Source organism: Cyanistes caeruleus, chromosome Z (genome assembly GCF_971803275.1).
Source record: "Cyanistes caeruleus chromosome Z, bCyaCae1.hap1.1, whole genome shotgun sequence".
In the NCBI taxonomy this organism is placed as follows: Eukaryota; Metazoa; Chordata; class Aves; order Passeriformes; family Paridae; genus Cyanistes; species Cyanistes caeruleus.
Window position 1 is genome coordinate 60,834,037 of NC_141732.1, and position 12,609 is coordinate 60,846,645.

A 12,609-nucleotide genomic window follows, 5' to 3' on the forward strand; every position below is an offset into this window, starting at 1 on the left:
TAGGTAGGAAGTGAATATGTAAAGATATGAAGATTCCAAAATATGTAAAAATATGAAGATACCAAAGCCCTTTGGTGTTGTAAAGGTGTTATTTGGCTGCCATAGCTTCTTTTTCAGAGAAAACTTTTCTTAGAGACCTTCCAAATATCGATTTCCTCGTCCTCCACTACTGAATATGACTATTTAATGCTAAACTGTAATTGGTTAGTCTCCCCTACCAAGAACAATTCATTGACTCTCAGAAGCCTCAACTTGTGTCAATCTCAACCACGGAACTAGTAACTAGATTTTGAGATTGATGTCATCCATCTTACTCATTGATCTCGTATACTTCCTGTGGTCCATCTGTATACACCAGAGATAGTACAGCCGCCAATTCCCAAAGCAACACACAGCACTATTTTAAGACAACACAAAGTCAGGTGACCTGTTTTACAAGATGTCTTGTAAACGCTCTTTACAAAAATACCCAGTTATGTCTACATAGCTGTAAAATCATGATATTGTACTTTATGTACTGCAATTTACATGCTCTTACTGAGAGAAAGGAACACTGAAAAACATAAAACCAGTGCTCCAGAATTAGAGTTTCTTGCTGGTTTCAGCTGAGGTGGAGTTGATTTTCTCTGCAGTACCAAGCACGGGGCTGTGTTTTGGACTTGAGCTGAACACAGAGTTGTTATCATAGAGAGCCAAAGCCTTTTCTGCTTTTTGTACTGCCACGCAAGCAAGAGAAATGGAGTGTCTGGGAGGCTGGGAAGAAACACAGCCAGAACAGGTGGCCCCAGTTGACAAAAGAGCTATTTCAGGCCATGTGACATCATGCTCAGTATAAAAAGTGGAAGGAAGAAGGAAGAAACAGGGGACATTTGGAGGGATGGAGTTTGTCTTCCCAAGTCACCGTTATATGTGATAGGGCCCTGCTATCCTGGAGATGGCTATGTACTGCCTACCCATGGGAAGCAGTGAATTAACTCTTTGTTTTGCTTTACCTGCACATGCAGCTTTTGCTTTCCCTAATAAATTATCTTTACCTCAGCTGAGTTTTCTTATCTTTTACCCTTCTAATTCTCTCCCAGATCCTGCTGGTGGAGGCTGTCAGTAGGTGGCTGCACGGGGTTTGGTGGCTGGCTGGCTAAACCACAACACATGACTCCACTAAGATCAGATTTATGTATGGTTCCAAAAGAAACAGAATAACATCAGTTTACAGATCTGACCACACAGATCTTGTTGACTACATGAAATCTGATGAATCATGGAAGTTAGTTACTTAGCCTCTAACCAGAAGTAAATCCTGTGACAGGAAAAACTAATGATCACTTAAGTTATAGATTTTGTTTACAGTTTCTTTGCTACTATGCTGGGTCTTCAATGTCAAATACTCTTATGGATCTCTATAACACAAAATTATGAGAAGTAAAATCTTCCAGGCCTGAGAAATAACTGACTGGAATTAGTCAGTTGAGCAGATCTGCTCAAATTGCAAAGGCCTCTGTACCGTACCTGGTGTGATTCTTAGACTCAGTAGTGAAGGAGATATAGAAAAGGACACTGAATTCCCTCTTAAATCCCTTGAATATTTTAGTTTCTAGAGCTCTTCAAACCTATTCAAGTGGTTAATACTAATTGCTTTCTTGGCAGTGTTGTCACTGGGCTTTTAACTGCTCTGAAAAGGCAGCCGAACTTCATGATTTAGAGCTGGCATAATTTAATGTACCAGTATTAAAAGAATATCCAAAGTAATGCATAAAGTGTTCCTATCCCTCTAAAATTGTCGCCTTATTCTAAACATAAAGGCCACACAGAGTTAAAAATACTACTTAGCATGAAATGGTAGAAACTTACTAATCTTGCTTTTAAAATCGTATAAAATTCTTCCAGTAAAAACAATTATACTGATACGTATCAAGTTAACATCAGGGTGTAAGTTTTCTTTTCCCTTTATAATAACAAGTTTTGTTTTACAATTAAGATAATGACTGAACACTCACCAAAACTGACAAAACCCTTTTTTCATTAAAACATATGGCTGATTTTATTTTTAGCAGTTATATACAGTCATACAAAATCATAAAAACCTGCAATAGGTGGAAGTCAGATACCTGAATTTCTGAGGACTGTAAAATGACAACTGATTCTGTTTCAATTATTCCTTCTGTTTTCTAACCGAAGTTTCAATGTTTTATCTCAAAGTCTATTACTATAATAAATTTATCTTCACATGTTTTGATCCAGAGGTTCCCAGGGATGTATCCCACGAATATAATGATCATGGTAATTGCTATGGAAGTGGTGAACCAGGTCACAAAGAAAGACAAAATCTAGACCCTTCTCAATTATTACATGTCAGCATTATGCCTTGGCCATCACCTACAATATCCTACCTGCAATGACAGTAAATTGAAATAAAAACCCAACTAAAAGAAAACCAACTAAAAAAACCAGGAAAACAAGGAAAATGAACAGGGAAAGAAACTGGAATAGGAAAAGAAACTGGAATGGTTCCCTTCAAAGGAAATTGTCGTGGGAGAGAATCCAAAACAGCTACTACATATGCAGAATTTAGCATGGGCAAAACCTGACTAATTTAATCAGGCAGTTATCTATGACTGTTAGGAGCAGAAAATCTCAATTAGCTTTCTGATTCCTCCACCAAGCCCCCAGGAAGTTTCACTGAATAAGTAAACTTACACATTTAACCTTTAAACTGCAAAGTCTTAATTCTTCAGTAACTTCCGGAGTCTGTATTTACTGAAATACTGGATAATAATTTTCAGTAAGTTTCACATCACACTGACTACTCATCAGTTGTACACATGATGAATGTTTTTACACAATATCAATATTATCCTCAAATTCACGCTGCAAGAACTGTCAAAATGCAAGGTTCCAAGAAAACAAATTAACTCACGGAAAATTAAGTGCTAGTCAGTACACATCACAGAATATTCTGAGATGGAAGGGATGGTCACTAGCACCGGCACAGCCAAGTTACATGACAGGAATCCTTGCTTTTATGCTTGTAAAGAAAAACTGATGTGTGTGCTGCAATGTTGGAAAGCTGGTACACCACAAGGATGAGTACTGAATTAAACCAGGCTTCACTGGATGTCTTTCCTTTCTGTGAGTCTCAGTGGTGGACAACTGTTGGAGCATGACATTGGTGGCTGGGTTCTTTTTCCCCAGGACTGAGATTGATGAGAGAGAGGCTGCTTTCTCATGTTTGGGCTTAGTTGTTTATTCTTTCCTTCTCTACATTACATATACACAGACTACAAGGAGCTAAATACACTGAGATAGAGGGGTGCAAAATGGAGAACGGAGAATCTTTCCAAGGTCTTTTATGTGTCTATTTGTCCAATAATCAAATGCCAAGTAAATTATTTTTCTTTGTGGCCCAATGACCCGACACTTCTGTGCTGCACTGCAGAATCTTTCATCCAATCACTCATTATTACCCAAAAACCCTTAGAAGAAGAAAATGAAGAAGGAAGAAGAAGGAGAAAGGGACAACGCCCTAAATCCTCCATGTTGTCTCTTATTCTCTAATATAGCTTAAACCCCAAACTCTATCTTTCTCATCCAGTGACTTAACAAAACTCTCTAACTTACACACTCACATCATTAGCTTCTTTACTTAACTTCAAAAGCTGTCTCCATGGTTTTAGACTAAACTCAGCGCTCTCTTGGGTGCCAGAGCCAGGCACCACAGATAAGGGCCTATTTTCTGTGCTTCTGACCCCAACAGACAATTACTATGTGTTAACACAGATAAAGAAGTTGCAAAACTCAGTCTTTCAACTGAGAAGAAAGACAAAGTAAAGACTGAAAAATACATTAAAAACTGCTTTATTCCTAACTCTCACCGAAAAAGAAAACTCCCATACAAGGCATCAATAAATACTGAAAATCTTAAAACTGTAAACTGTCTAAAGAAAAACACCCACCAAACAACACAATCCTTACCTGCGACTAGTTGTTTTCCTTTCTGTCTTGGTTTCTTCCTCTTGAAGCTGCTGTTTAGTATTTTCACTTGTATCAATTTTCAATTTCTTGGCAATGCGTTCCTTTATTTGAAATCTCTCATTACAAGCAGCTTCGTCTTCTACACTATCAGCATCTTCATCATGTTCCTCTTCATCCTTTATTGATTTAAAATGATAAAACTACTTTAGATTTTTTCAGTACAGGATGACAAATATGGAATGTTTTTTCTTATACATATAATCTCTTCCAAGAACAAAAGCAAACTTTTCAAACAAACGTGTCCTTATTTGCTTCAGAGGTAACAAAAAAATACAAATATGATAGTTTCTTTTCCATATACAAATTATTTCTTATGTGTAGGGTGAAAAAAACTAGAACAGTCTATTCTAAACTATTAACTCTTAGAGGTCTATAGATGACGTCACAGAAGTGTGGTATTACCTGTACCACTGTTCATGAATCCAAAATCTGATTGAGACAATACACTAAACTTTTCCTTCATTTTCCACTGAAAGAAAAACTTAACTCTGTACCACATGGCTATACTACAGTCATGATGGGATGGAAGACCTTAGAACATGAGCTCCTGTTAGGGAATTTACAAATACTAAATTGTTCATAACAGGCTGAGAAAACCTGTGGAATTGATCATTGCAGCTTGCTACAGAGGTCCAAGGAGAAGCCTCAGGCCTCCTGCCTAGCACAGGTAGGCAAATGGGGATAAACCACCCAGGATCAAAGACATTTGAAGGCAGAAGTAATTGGAGAATTAATAGGTGGTCTGACTAGACCAAGGCATCTAAGTTTGACTACTTCCTTTGTTGAAGAAGGAAGTCTGTATGAATTTTAATTGAAGAATGACAGCTTGAAGATAACATGGTATACCTTTTTGCATTTATTTTGGTGTGATGCTCATCAGCAAAAGGAAAGTGAAAGATGCCATGTGATTCTAATTTTAGCCAAAGAAAGAAAAGACACTTAGAAATACTAATCCAGATGACTTTATTGCATCCAGGATATTGCCAGAAGGTACATGTACATGTACTTGTTCTGGGTGTAATGCACAGGTACGAAGAAGAAAAGCATGAAGACCATGTCCATAAAAATGGAGGAGGAAAGGCTAAACAAGTAAAAGCAGCAAGAAGCAAAATTTGGGAATAGAAGGGAAAAGTCAAGACCTGGATTTCAGAAGTTGTAGTGGAGTCACTGTTTAGACAATCTTTAGACTACTATGCTTAGATTTGAGATTTAGCCAAGACCAGTCAGAAATAAGAAAGAAATCTCTGAATATTCAGCACAGTAAAACAGCTGAATATTTTGACAATGAAAAGACTGAAAGGTTGTTGGGGAAGTCTGTTCTTTTTTAACAGGGGAAGAGAAAACTGGAACAGGATCAGCATTACCCTTAATTTACCAGAAAGGTATTGTTAGACAGAGGATGTAATGAAACTTTCTAGATTTGCTTACATGATAAATTGTCAGAGAGATGGGTGACTAGAGATCTCAATAGCAGGGGGAGGCCCAAAGAAAATGTGACAGGACTGTGTTCAGAGTCCTTAACAATCAAGGGCAAAGACAGACAAATCTCTGGTGGAGATTTGACTAGGGCTTAGGAGAGAGCATTTCGTTGAAACACAACTAATTGGACAAAAGAACTTCTGGAATAAAAATGGACAATTCTAAATAAATAGCAATTGCTAAGCTAGTTAAAAATTACAGATACCTGAGTACCAGGAGGGGGGTTAAAATTGGAGGGACAAAATGGTTCAACTTGCCTCACTTGGCTAAATCCCCTACTTCCCAAACCATCCACTAGCCTCAGTTTGCACAGTATTTCATAATTTTTCTTCTAGAAAAACCCTGAGAAAATAGGATATATCCTTCCTCTTCAACTGCTTTCCCTCCTGCAGCTCTACTCTCTTGTCCTGTCCAGTCTCCTCCTTCAGTCCCTCTCTCTCTCATTAAGTCCCTCTGATCTCAACGAATAGATTTAACAATTGTTTCAACAACCCAGACTGAACTGCATGGCACCTCAAAAGGGAAGTGGCCATTCTGTTGGCTGACGGTTGCTCCCCATGTGACACAGAAATGCAAAACTGCCAGCCTGAAAGCTCTATTACTTCTTGCTGCTGTGATTAGCTGGGTGGAGTTTCCCTATTCTTCTATTTAAAATGGAAATAAAAATGTAATGAGATATTTTGTGACAAAATGACCAATGACTACTCTATGTAATATGATCTCCCTATTTAAGAATATTAACTAATATAACTAATAACTAATATAACTAATTAACTAATATAACTAATTTTACCTATACATAGTACTGCATGACACTGTTCAGCAACTGACTGACAAATAGGAAAAGAAATTGTGCAGAAAAGAAACATCAGTGGTGGGGAAAAAAAATGGTTAATACATTTCATATAATGTTTTCATTAACAACTTGGGCACAAAAAGAATCTTAACAAATAGCTACAAGGTACTGCTAATACAAAGGCTCTTTCAAACAATTAAATGTACAGATCTGAGGACTGCAGTAAGAGAAACAGTATGGGATTAAATAGAATGAACAGCAAGGCCAGGTGCTTAGGGAATACTAACAAGAGTTTCTCTTACATGCTATGGGCTTGTAGGCTGGGAGAAGTAGGGAGATCTGGAAGAATTATTTACTCCCAGGTTTGCATGTTGCAGCTGTGTAAAAGCAAAGGTGATCCTGTGATGCGTTAACTGAAATAACTCCGACAGAGATGATAAAATACTAGTACCACTTTACAAGACCCAGGTAACTGCCTGAAGTCCTCAATCTTAGCTAAAATCTTAAATGTAATGAAATCTAAAGACAACACCTCTCCAGGAAAAAAAGAGTAAAAGCCTTCATATTTCCAACTTTGGCTTAACTAGGTATATCTATTTTTATTCTTCAACCTAATACATCCATGTTCTATACTCCACAAATCCAGTTTGCTTAACAAAGAGATATTTGAATATCTGAAGAACTATTAGTTAAATAGCATTCTCCAAACCTTTCTAACACTAGAATTCTCCTGCACAGCAGAAATTACAAAGGAAAAGAGTGAAAAAGCCTGAATTCAAACTATGCCTTGTGAAAAAAGGAACAGGGTGTAAGCAGATGCTTTTTTTTCAGGCACACAAATGGGAGAGACTGTGTTCTTCCTTTACTTCCACTGTGTCAACACAAAGTGTAGTTAATACCTGTGCATGATGGACAGATATAGAAAACAATACTTTCCAGGATTCAATTAGGTGAATGGGAGATTACAGTCCTAGTCCTATAATACATCCTTATCTAAACAGAAATTCAAAGGGGTACTCCCATGACCTATGCTTGGAGACAGAGACATCAGCTAACAAAGTTATGCTTACCTGCATCATGTATGACAATTTACTAGTATTTAAATTGCCTCCATGATTAGTTGAATGTTACTGCCTGACTGTTCAAATTTCACGTCTTTCAGAGGTGACAGTCTTCATCAATACAATTTCACTGCTACAATTAATTAATTCACTGACTTTTTGTTCTCTTGAAGAAATCTTTTAAACAGGACTCTGACTCACATGCAGACTTACCCTTGAACATTGCAATTGTATAATTATTCATTACAAGCTTGATTTTAATTATTTTTTTATAAGCAGTTTCAGGTGGTTTGTTACTCTGTGGTACACAACCCATATACCGTATCATCTAACTAGTCTACTGACTGAAATACAATACAGAGAGTTTCTATAAAAGGTAGCAGGTAGTATGCTAATTCTACCCTGCTGTGAATAGCCAAACCTTAGAACTTAGAGAGAGCCTTAACACTTTTGCCAGAAATCTGACCTGAGCTAGTTCTTAAAGACCTCTCAAGTAAAATTTGTTCCCCAAAGAAAATTTAATCTGCACACAGTAAAAAACAAAGAATTCTTTGTAAAAAAATAATACTTGCCTCACTCAAATCCTTTTCTTCATTTGCCACTTCACTAAAAAAAGAAAAAAAAGTAACTATTTTGAAATGCTAGAGATTCAAAATTTTTAAAACCCAACATTTCTTAAATAAAAAAAAAATTGTTAGCAACCTGAAATTTTAGTAAACTTACTAATTTACATCATCTTCACATTTATCTGAAAGGTATCAATATTATTTTCTATCATTTGACTTTGGAATCTTTTCTAATTAGAAATGCTTAAAAACAAGGGCTTTCATACAATGGAGAAATCCTAACCTTATCTTGAGCTACTCAAGCAAAATGCTAATGTATACAGTCAAAAGCTCCAAGACTCAGTTGAGATGTTTTTTATCTCATTTATCAAACAATTAGTAACATTTCATTGCAACTAGTTTATGCTTTGGAAGATGCATTTTACTGATACGTAAGTGTCGACACTTTAATGGGGATTCTAGGAATATTTCTAGGTCTCAATGAGACAGGAGCAGTTGATGGCTGTTAGAAAAGTATTTATTGTACAAAAGCATCAGTCTCAAAGACAAAGAGTTTAGAAAGTTAAAGTCTTTACTAAAAGCTTTGGCATAAAGTCCCGAGTTCTGAGCAGCAGGTCTCAGATATAAGGTCCTGATGTTTGGGGTAGCAGGTTGTTGGTGTGGAGCTCTGTTGTTCTGGGCCACAAGAGCAGTTGGTGATGATGATGGTGCTGCTGTTCTTTTTCTTTGGATGTTTTCCTCTGATCCCCAATACAGGGGATTAAATCCATAAATCATCCAATCAGCTAAAATCACGCTTCTAAAAAATATTTTCTACACCAATCTGAACTTAATTTTAACATGTGAAAATAATGTTCTTTTTATTTAAATCTTACATATAGGGTATTATCTGTTTACATGAATAATCCTATATGTTCTTATCCAAGAATGAAAGCTGTATTTTCATTATGTCTAGAGCAAAGTTGAATCTATGAAGGCTATGATCACTGATCTATTTAATACCACTTGCCTATTTAAAATAGATAATAAGGTTTTTATTCTGCTTTTATTTTTACACTGCTTTTATTCTAAACCTAGTCTAGCTAACACAGACTCTTAAGGCACTTAAGCTATATTTTTACTCACTAAAAACTAATACTTACACTTTTACTTTATATTTATGGTTTAATATATTTTAATTCTTTTCTCTCTCTGAGGAGCTCAGAGATGCTTTTATTTTGGATTCCAACACTGAAGCATAACATCAAGATTTTAATTTGTTATACAGCTACAGTTTGGTGAATAAAAAAAGAAATCTATTTGAATATGCTAAGGCTAACACACCCACTGTTAATTATCACATATAATAGTAAGAGCCCTTGAACCTTTTTAGCCCACATTTTAAAAAAAGAAAATCTCAGAAAACTTAGAGAAAAACCAAGGAATATTAAAGAAGTCTCAAAAGTCAAGGCTTTGAAGTAAAGGCTCTAAACAATCAGTAAGTAATCAAGATCATTAAAGAAACTCTGGATGTGTTTCTGCAATCAATGACATTAATTTAATAAAGTGCTGCACCTGAGTCAGGGCAATTGATGATATAATACAGATGATGGGGATGAATGGACTGAAAGCAGCCCAGTAAGGAGGACTTGGGGGTGCTGCTGGATGAAAAGCTGGACATGAGTTGACAATGCACGCTGAAGCCCAGAAAACCAATTGTGCCCTGGGCTGCGTCCAAAGCAGCATCAGCAGCACACTAATTTTTCATGTGTTCTTTAGATTTGGAAAGAATATATTTTCAAGCATAAGCAGGGTTAGAGGGCTGGGAAAAGCAACCCTCTAGAATAATCACAGCAAAGAACATCTTCATCATGACAAAAATTTAAGTAACTTTAAAAGTTTAGACTATAAGAGAGTCTAAGAAAGGATTGTGGCAAAGAGAGGTATAAAAGGGACTGTCTGCTCACTGTCGGTTCCAGAATGAGAGTTAGAATTCATGAAATGCCACTAGCAGCCGTGAAACAGAACAAAAAGGGGAGACACTTCTTTCTGTAGTGGACAGGACAGTATGAATGGAAACAGTATTACAAGAGACTCAGTAAACACTTTGAGGAGAGCTCTATTAAAAGTTACTAAACAGATGAACCACATCCAACTCTGACAGTCCTCTGAGGTGAAAGTTGATGGAGGCTGGGAGACTACTCAGATGAACTTTACATTTGCACTGCTTTTATTCTTTACTGGGCATCTACTGATGGCCAGTGGTGGTGACAGCTTAGTGGGTTAGAGAAATATTTGGTCTGATCTAGCATTGGCGCTCTTAAATTTTAAAATTAATTTTTTAATTTAATTTTATTTTTAAATTTACTTTTAAAATTTAAATTACATTTTAGAAGAGTAATGTGAAAACGTAACTCTTAAATGAGCATACATGCTGATAATTTGGTATAACATACTGAAAGTAGATCTGTTCTAGAAATTGGAAATCACATACTAACCTTTTGACAGCAGGAACTGAGCTTAGACGTGGATCATCCTTCAGGAGATCATGACTACTTTTACTTTTTCCCTTCATGCTCTGTTAAAAGAAAAAAGAAAAAATTATTATTCATTCCAGTGTTTAAGAGACTATATAGTGAAAAAAGATTATTGTAAGAAAAACATAATTTGTTTTTTTTCATCCAGTAAGCATAAACACTTTAAAGAACAGAAGGACATAGAAAGTGCACCAGAAAGAGAAACATCAAGCCAACAATCCTCAGATTAATTTTTGCAATAACAATACACTTAGTTTTAAAGGACAGAGAGGGGAAAAAAAAAAGATGCTGTTTAATCACGTACAATCATTACACATCACTAAGACAGTAGGTCTAGCACATAAACACTTGAGTGAATGAAGAAGTTAGAACGTGACTTTCCAATAATGACACATGACGCCTGAAAGAACCACCGTGTATGAAACAGTACGTATTAATTGGAAGAATATTAATTAGATCCCTAGAGAAAAATAAAGAAATTAACAAACTGCAATACATCGATCGGGAATACATCATTCAGGAATCATCTACTGACACAAGGAGTCAAATAAATCTAACAACACATAAAATCTTCAGGCAGAAAGACTGCAGTTAGAAAGCATTCCACATGCTAAACTGAAAAGAAGTATACTTAATTTCCAGAGAAAAACTCGGACTGAAAATCTCTGATACAGGAATATACATGTCTGCATTGTGACTACATTGTGAATGTCTCCATTGCAGATGCACTGTCAAATGCTTCTGGGAAGACAGGAGACATGTGGAAAAAATCTCACTCATTTAACTGCAACTACAATTTTTTATTATGTAGAAAACAAAGACTAACACATTCATCAAGATAAAAAGGTTATTTCTTTATTAAGAAAGGGGTGGTGTGTTTGGAGTGGTGGTGGGGCTGTATATCACAAAGTGCTCCAAAAAAGTACAGACACTAAATAGTGTGGACACTGAAAGCTACAGTTTAAACACTGATCAATGACCAGTGGGGACCCTACAGCCAGCTCCCTGACTGCACTAATAGCCTTCATGGCTGTGGGGAGTTAGTTTTACCCAGAGCTTCTCCGCCCTTCTTAAACAAGCTAGCAACATCATCTAGAACAAGAAAAAGCTCACAGGACTCCAAGTTTGTAGGTGTCAAAGGATCTCAGTAATAAATTTCACCTTTCATTTTTCTTATCAAAAACAGAGAATTCAAGTTAGTGCTGATATTCATGCGCTTCAACTTAATCAGATTAAAATAACGTCCAAAACTACGGAGACGCTGATCTAGACCTCTTATGAACAATGAGGTTTCAGAAAGACTTTATTTTGTTACAAAGAGTGAAGATAAATTCTTCATAAGGAGTTGGTCATTTATCTAGCTACAGCCAGTCCAGAATTTAGTCAGGACAAATAGGCAAATGAGATTTTGAGGACAAGTTTTAAGACAGCACGAAAACACTGAAACTAGGCTTATCATGAAAGAGGCATTCTATTTAGGTAATTTTAAACTGGAAACAAGTATTTGGCATGAAAAAAAAGAAAGTCCAAGCAACTGAGCTAAACACAGTATTGCAAGCCAAATATATAGCAAGAGCAAAATAGCAGATGAGCATATTAAGGTAAACAAGTCAAGTCTGTCTGACTGATAAGCTGAAAAAGAGAAAGATAAATAGTTAAAGCTGCTGTTGTAATGAGTCTCTATCATAATTTTGACTGACATCATCTCACTATAATACTGCCCATCATTATTCACTGTTTTCCTTCTGTACTTTAGCTAACTTCTGAGAACTAACAAACATTTTTTCAGTTATGTGGTACAGGATGCAGGATCATGTAGTCTGATCACTAACTGAAGCAACGAGGTACTGTAGAATGCCTAGGAGTCTAATGAAACAACTTGGTCAGCAGTAGAAATGAAATCAGCAATTTAAGAAATTTTGTAACTAACCTTATTTAAGTCAGGGAAGGAAATGTTAGATCAAAGATTACCTGTGCAATCCTGATTCTGTGAATGTGAACATTTCACTATAGTGCACTATTAAATTACGATAATAGACTATTTTCTCCCCAATAAACGTGCTTCATTTTGCTCACAGATGGATGGATATATGTAAGAAAATGGAGATAAACATGCACTTGAAATGCATATGATCATCTCCGTTATTCAAGTATTTCACCAT

At 36.2% G+C, this 12,609-nt stretch overlaps 1 protein-coding gene across 1 annotated transcript in view; it reads right to left on the minus strand.

Moving 5' to 3' along the window:
* The window catches only part of CWC27 (CWC27 spliceosome associated cyclophilin), a 101,156-nt gene that overhangs the window by 81,933 nt on the left and 6,614 nt on the right, over window positions 1-12,609 (minus strand). Inside the window, exons 8-10 of the mRNA XM_023944590.2 lie at window positions 10,409-10,488; window positions 7,938-7,971; window positions 3,970-4,145 (exon numbers count right to left, since the gene is read on the minus strand). Of these exons, the coding sequence (XP_023800358.2) occupies window positions 3,970-4,145; window positions 7,938-7,971; window positions 10,409-10,488 (290 nt within the window). The remainder of the gene's footprint in view (window positions 1-3,969; window positions 4,146-7,937; window positions 7,972-10,408; window positions 10,489-12,609) is intronic.